At 44.4% G+C, this 7696-nt stretch overlaps 1 protein-coding gene across 2 annotated transcripts in view; it reads right to left on the bottom strand.

The window, feature by feature from the left end:
* Positions 1 to 7696, bottom strand: part of CYP3A5 (cytochrome P450 family 3 subfamily A member 5) — a 91798-nt gene that overhangs the window by 33553 nt on the left and 50549 nt on the right. Inside the window, exons 1-2 of one of the 2 annotated variants that reach the window (XM_017533657.2) lie at positions 6310 to 6507; positions 2632 to 2725 (exon numbers count right to left, since the gene is read on the bottom strand). The exons of the other annotated variant lie outside the window; for it this stretch is intronic. Coding sequence (XP_017389146.1) covers positions 2632 to 2725; positions 6310 to 6380 — 165 coding nt within the window. The 5' untranslated portion in view covers positions 6381 to 6507. Of the gene's footprint in view, positions 1 to 2631; positions 2726 to 6309; positions 6508 to 7696 lie in introns of those variants that run through there. 2 annotated transcript variants of the gene reach the window in all.

Genomic DNA, 7696 nt, shown 5'->3' with positions numbered 1-7696 from the left:
GAAGCCTGTTTCTGTCAATTCGTCAGACTCATTCTCCGTCCAGCCTTGTTCCCTTGCTAGTGAGGAGTTGTGATCCCTTGGAGGAGGAGAGGCATTCTGGTTTTGGGTGTTTTCATCCTTTTTGCACTGGTTTCTTCCCATCTTTGTGGATTTATCTACCTGTCATCTTCGTAGTTGGCGACTTTCAGATGGAGTCTATGATTGGACATCCTTTTTGTTGATGATGAAGTTCTTTCTTTCTGTTTTTTAGATTTCCTTCTAACAGTCAGGCCCAACTGCTGGTGGTTCACTCCAGACCCTGCTTGCCTGGGGATCTCCTGTGGAGACTGCAGAACAGTAAGGGTTGCTGCCAGTTTCTTCTTCTGTTATTGTTGTCCCAGAAGGATACCCATCAGATGTCAGCCTTAACTCTCCTTTATGAGGTGTCTCTTTGGATATACAGAGGTTGGGGAGCTGCTTGAGGAGATAGTCTGTCCCTTAGAGGAGCTCAAGTGCTGAGCAGTGAGCTCCATTGTTCTATTCAGAGCAGCTGGGCAGGTATGTTTAAGTCTGCTACAGCAGAACTCATATCCGCCTTTTTTTTTCCCCAGGTGCTCTGTCCTGGGAAGGTGGGGCTTTATTTATAAGTTTCTGATGTACTGCTGCCTTTTTTCAGAGATGCCCTGCCTAGCAAAGAGGTAGCCTAGTCACAATCTGCCAGCAGAGGTGTTGCTGAGCGCCATGTTCTGTGCCCAGCTGCTGCGTGAACTTCCTTGTGGTTTTCATTATAGAGGTATAGTTAGACATGCCTCAGTAATTTAAGGTTAATATTGTTATGTGTTAATTTGATCCTGCGATTTTGATGCTAGCTGGTTGTTTTGCTGTTAGTTGATGCAGTTTCTTCATAATGTCGATGGTCTTCACAATTTGGTATGTTTTTCTAGTAGCTAGTACTGGTTGTTCCTTTTCATGTTTAGTGCTACCTTCAGGAGCTCTTGTAAGGCAGGCCTGGACATCCTTTCCAGTTTTCTAGCTTAACATGGAAAAATTGGAGAAATGCTGCCTTTTGACATCACACCCAGAAAATTACAATGTGTGCCCTGAGTTTTCACTTCTGAAACTTAAAAGCAAACCTCCCTCTTGCTGAGATTCACCTATGATGTTTTAACTATGTAAAATAAGGTCCCAGAAATGTCATTCTACTACAAGTGTTGATCTGGGAAAGATGAAGAAGGAATTATTGCTTTTATAAGGGGAAAATTGTATAGAATTCTCTAACATTAATCAGACAACAGAGACCTCAGTTGTGAGAGTTAGAATATGAGAAACAAGCTTCAGGTACACAGGATAGGAAATCTGGGCCAGAGAGCAGCTTGCTGTTGCTGGCCTTCTGGACATGAGCTGTGACTTTTCCTCCAGGGGCCAGACCCTGGGCAAAGCTTCAGACCAGGGTAGCCACAAAGGCTCGGCCACAGTTCACAGTCCATGTGGCACATATGACATTCTGTTTGGTAAAATTAAATGTTTAATAATTTTGACAAATTATTGCCTTTCTAATGATTTTGCATAAGTGGTCACATCTTTGTGTAAAAAAAACCACACATCGAATTCATTTTGTGCTTAAATATCTGAGGTTGATAGACAACCACAATCTCATCTCAGTTACATCCACTCCCTGCTCAGACTCACCCATAGGGTGCAGCCTTTCAAGGAAAAGAAGTCAAGCAGAACCCTCTTGTTCTTTCTCTCAAATCTGTAAAAGATGTTATAACAGCTGGGGTATAGTCATGGAAATACACCTAGAGAATTTAGCAGTTCTTGAGAAAATTCAAGTAGGTGCAAATTTCCTGATGGTGAATACTTAAGTTGCCTAATTTAAAGTTTCAAAACTGTCCAGGAGGAAGGTGGCGGGGGCAGGGGGGTAAGGCTACTCATGAGCTCTTGCTACAAAGAGACAAGTTTGAATCTGGTGCACACAGATAATAAGCCACTACTAGGGCCCCCTTTCTGCTTTTCTCTTAATACTAAGTATGACTGTACCTTCCTGGGAACCTGCAGGGAGCAAAAAGAAAATCCTATTTATGGCCACAGAGTCTTGCACATCAAGTCTTGAACATCAAGCGCTGATCTACTTGAAATTAGGGCTGTTCAACTGAAGCAAACCCGAGGCTCCTGAGAATTAGCAAGAAAGCCCCGCGGTAAACCTGGCCATGCTCTGGGTGGAGCCTACACACCATTTCTTTTTGTTCTTTCTTTTCTTTTGAAACAGTTTTGCTCTGTTGACCAAACTGGAGTGCAGTGGCACGATCAATGCCGCCTTCCTGAGTTCATGCAATCCTCCCACCTCAGCATTCAGAGTAGCTGGGACTACAGGCTTGGGCTACTATATCATGCCCAGGTAATTTTTTCTTTCTCGAGACAGAGGTCTCACTGTGTTTCCGAGGCTGGTCTCAAATTCCTGGACTCAAGTGATTTGCCAGCCTTGGCCTCACAAAGTGCTGAGATTACAGGCATGACCCACCGTGCCCAGTCCCACCATTTCTGAAAATGTGAAGCCTCATAACTCCCTCCCAAGGAGGGGCATTTTTACTGATGGAACTAAGCTAATGTTTGCAACCGTAAGAAGCAAAAGAGGAAGCTCAAACAACTCACCTGACGATAGGACAAAACATTTCCAACAAAAGGCAGAGGTGTGGGTCCTGGAATTCCCAGTTTCTTAAAAATTCCATGTGAACGGGTCCCATATCTATGAAGTGAAACAGCAATCAGGTCATAGGGATTGTGACTATAGATTGGAGGGCTGATCAGTTACTGACTGAGGAACTTGGATGGTCAAGAGAGGGAGTTAATAGGTACATGATAAATAATAACAGCAAGTCCAATGTTAGTAATTGCATTCACTCATCAGATCCTTCCCTGACTCTGAGACCCCACAAAATCTCAATGATTCACTGAAAGCAGCTGAAGTCTTCATGATCCCAATCCTGGAGTGAATACTTGATAAATGTCCTCAAACATGAGTGCTCCTGAGAGGTTCAAGCGGGAATTCCTCCAGGGCACTTTATTGCCTTATGTCTATTTCGTAAGTGCACTCTTTCCTGATTTGGGGATTCTCATCCGAGGTAGAATGGGTAACATTTTTTTGTCTTCTGCACCGATGATAAGATTTTGCATCACTGCATCCACTCAATGACAGAGGGCCACCGAAAGCCTATGGTGACATTGCCCTTACAATTTGCTCAAAGACTTTTATATTTTTTCTTTCCTCTAAGCTCTGACCCCAGTGTAGGATCTGGCCCTTCTTAAAGCTTGATTCACAGAAAGGCCTTGGAGGAGTCATGGAGTCCTTGTTTCTACAGATTGACAACTGTGTTCATGGCTTCTATCGGCCTTATGGAAATGTGGGCACTTTTCAGCTACACCTCAGTGTCTGTGATCAGATGATCTGGTTGATTTTAGTTATTGAGGATGGTTGCCCCATATATCCTTGAATGATGGTGTGGAGAAGAACCAACAACTAATACTTCTCAGGCAATACTCACCTGAGAAGCACAGTACCAGGCACACTCATCTTTTTCAAGGTGGTCAGTCAGACAGCAGTTAGTTCACTACCTCTGTACAGGAACTATGTCTGAGGAAAAACCCATAAAGCCTGGCGTTCGCTATGGCAGGCCTGCCTGCAACTCATCTTTCATGAATCATGTGCAAACTCTTCCAACTGAGGGTTCTGGGTCCTTGTAGACCTTCCCCCTCTGTTGTGACTGAGGAATGGAAAACTGGAGGAAGGAGAGAGGCTGAAGGAAGAGGCTGCCAGACTCTGATTCAGCTGTGAAGCTTCTGGTCCCATAAGGTAGGCTCCAGAGAGGCAAACTACAAAAATGTGGCTGACAAAGATGATGTGCATAAAAGAATCCACATGCCTCATATGTGCTTTCAGCTACAAGACAGAGAGAGGCCTTCTAAAGTCCAGGTCCCTTCCTGTTGATAGCAAAAGATGCAGTATGGCATATCAGTAAAGATAAAATGTCTCAGAGAGTTGTGTTAAGACTTCGTTTACTCTTCTTTAGAGTTCAGCCTTTAAGGCCGTATAGGTTGAAACATTTTGTACAAATCCAATGACTCATACCATGTGGTAAAATAGAATTGAGAAATTACATGAAGGGCAGGGCTTGGAGGACCCAGCAGGGACAGTTTGAGCAGGCGCAGTCACACATGTGGTCCCTGCCCCAGAATAGTTAGTAGAAATGCGTGCACCGCCTGCCAACACCAGCGTGGTCTTGGGTTTTCCCACTTCCATCCCCTCCTTTGTTGTCACAGCCATGGCAGATCAATGACACTAATCTCTGCTCCTGAACTTTAAGCAAGTTACCTGACCTCTCAGGTGAGGACAAGCTGTTGAGTTAATGTGTCAGCAGCATTGGCCCCTGAGGAAAGATCTTGGCAAATGTCTAGACTCACATGGTATCATGTCAAGGCAGAGGGTGAGCTGGGCAAAGTCTTTAGTTTCTTTCCAGCTGTGCCCTGTTTGGTAGAGTAATGCTGCTTTTGGTTCCAATGAAGAGGCTAACAGAAAAGCCAGTCATCTATTGCACGTAATCGTGTTGGCCTAAGGAGGACATGGTCTACACTACAGTTTCTGACTCCTGGGCTGCATCAGCATTGTCTAAGGCTAAGGTGTTGCCTGCCCGGCTGCCCAAATCTGTAGTGACAGCCCCACAACATGGCAGACCACACACAGAGTGACACAGATGGTGCCCCATGTCCAGGCTTGAAGCAGATGAGGTGCCAACCTGTTTGCCCTTTGAGTGACCTCCACTGTGGGACCAGGACCCATGAATATCTCTTTGTAGTTGTACCCTGAGAGGTGAGGAATATTTTCTCACTTTATACTGATCCTATCTGATGCTTTTGCTATTATCACTGGCTCACAGTCTTGCTTACTTCCCTGCCCTGAGAGTTTAAGATAACCTGCTAAGCAGGTATATTCAAAAAGGAGGCATTAAGCTGTCAGGTAGGTGTATTTAAAAAGACATGTGCAGTCTTGTCTTAGAGATATACATTTGTGCATTAGACTCATATTCCTGACATTAGTCTGGAAAAGTGAGATAATTTTACCCACATTTATTTTCACAAATGCTGAATTAATAGCCCTCTTATCATCCAGAAGGAACATGCTGGAAATAGTCTATCTCCAAAAATTTCTGGTTTAAAAAATGAATGAATTTAAACCATATCAATTCATTTTAAAATGTTAGAAAATGGAAACCATGTTGCCACAACTGACTGAATTCCTAAGGTTTCTGTGAAAGAGAGAAAATGAGGTTTATATTTTCTATGTTCATGTCATTGTGGTTCTCTCTACTGTTAATAAAAGTCAACTTGAGGAAGAAGTCAGATGTGACAGGTCGAGCCTCCACTGCCCACAGTGGAAAGTAACTCTTCTCTCTACCTGCTCTAGGATGCCAGGAATCCCACCACTGAGAGGGTTCATCCTCCTGTACTGTAACATAAAGGGGAAAAAATGTGTAAAATCCCAATTGGCTTTCACAGCTCCTGCCCTTTTGGGCTGCTAGCAGATTCCCATTAGGTGAGAAACAAAGCTCTATATTAATCCTAGCCTCTGAGAGACTGGAGGAAAATGATTAGAAGAAAGAATAAAACTTCAAAACTTTCTCCAAGTCTCCTTTGCTCTAGAGATTAATCATTGCAAGGTAAATAGTTCTGTGTATTACGGGGTGGAGGATTGAGTCACGGAAGAGAGCGGATTTTCTAGGGTGTGGCAGAGGAAAGAGGGAAGAACCAAGGGACAGCTTCCCATGAAGTCTTGGTGTTCCCTGGTGCCTTACGTAAATGATATCCTGGGGTGGAAGGCAGGGCAGCAGGAACCACCAGGTCCAAGGGGACAATACTTCTACACATCTCTCCCACCAGACACAAAACCCAGAAAATGAAGATAATTAGACAAAAACCCAAGCCACTCCCTCCTGTTCCCAGAATCCCCAGAGCCTGGGAAGGGGATGAGGATCACACTGGCTATCATGTTCAGTAGTTTGTAATCAGCCTCTGCCTTGTTTTTATTGTAGTCTAGGTTGAATCTAAGCTAATCAGAACATTCCCACCACCAAATGCTGTCCCTAAACTCTCCTAATCACCAAAATTACAAGGTGAGTTATTCCATCACAGAGCTGCGTAAGATCAATAAAAACCTCTATGTGTATGTAGCGTCCAACACTTAAGCTACATCTCCTTGAACATCTCTTTTGATCCTCAAAGCAGATAAGGGAAAAGGGGCCAAGGAAACAGAGGAGGGGAGCCTGGATAGTTACTCACAGATAGACAAGCACCAGGCTGAGAGCCAGGAGAAGCCAGGTTTCCACTGCCAAATTTGGGATGAGGTCCATTGCCACTTTTCTTCCTCGACTGTGTCCTCTGAGTCTTCCTTTCAGTTGTGTGCTGCTGTTTGCTGGGTTGTGTGCCTGGCACTTCCCTGCCCTGCACAGCAGTCATTCAGCCAGGCTGCTGAAATGTTTATGTGGTGATGAAGGAGGTGGGGTTGCAGCTGTAACCAGTAGCAAAAGATCGCACACACCCCTTTGCTGACCTCCTGTGAGTTCATATTCTATGAGGAGTCATAAACAACTTAAATCAGTATTATTGGAGAGTCCAAAGGTTCTAGGTTTTTATCAGAAGCTCACGTGGAGCCATTGGCATTAAATCTATTAATCTCCTTTCACTTGCCCTTGTCTCCATGGCTGTCCTCATTCCAGAATACTTGAAATCCATCCCAACAAGCCACACCTACAGATCTTTACCCATGCAATTACCTCTTCCTGGAATGTACCTGTGCCCCCTAGATGAGTCCTATACATCTTCCAGGGGCAACAAAATAGGCCCCTTCTATTAATATCTTTCCTTAGTAACTTTCTTACACAGATGTAACCATTTCCTCGTCTGGGTGCCTCCTATACCCCTCACACAGTGCTATTGTCCACTTTCCTCTCCACCACCATTGTGGGTTTCTGTGCCTGTTTCCATGAGCAGAGGTGAGCTCCTCAAGGGCACAGTGTGGTGTTATTTATTGTCATGACACTGTTCCTTAGCAGCGTACTGTACACACAGTGGGTGGCCAGAAGGGTTGGTGGAGTTGACTTGGGTGAGATTGCTGGGCCCCTGGGTGTCATGCCCTCTGACTCTGGTGATAACAATACTAAATCGTTGTTTGGGACTCAAATGCAGCCAGCACTGTGTTCCAACTAATGCAATTGGTCTTGCTCTGCAAAGGAAAATAAAAGAAGACATGTTCTGCCACTTACTTTCTCAGAAGGTAACATAACATGAAGAGACTTACCTGTAGACTTGTACTGAATGTGTCAAGGGAGATACTATGTATCTGTTGGGGGATGCAGCAATGGAGGTAGGGTTTACAGTGTACCTCCATAAACTAGTTATAAGTAATGTATAAAAGAAAATAAATCAGGAATAATAAACTGCAGAAGGCTGCAGAGGCCTCTGGGGAGGAAGGCCTCTCTATGCCGGCATGTTCCCAGGAACAGAATGGCCTAAGCTCTCATACTCTAATCATAGTGCCCAAGGATATATCACTCCCTTGAAGCACTGGAATGTAACCAGACATGTAGGCTCCTTGCTAAGCCCACTCCCACCACACTGTCTGTTGATAAGCATACGCTTTTAGTTCTTCAGAAACTCACATAAACCA

The sequence above is a fragment of the Cebus imitator genome, unplaced genomic scaffold, assembly GCF_001604975.1.
Source record: "Cebus imitator isolate Cc_AM_T3 unplaced genomic scaffold, Cebus_imitator-1.0 Scaffold82, whole genome shotgun sequence".
NCBI lineage: Eukaryota > Metazoa > Chordata > Mammalia > Primates > Cebidae > Cebus > Cebus imitator.
The sequence above is the reverse complement of the archived record's forward strand: the minus strand, read 5'-3'. Positions and strand labels throughout refer to the sequence as shown.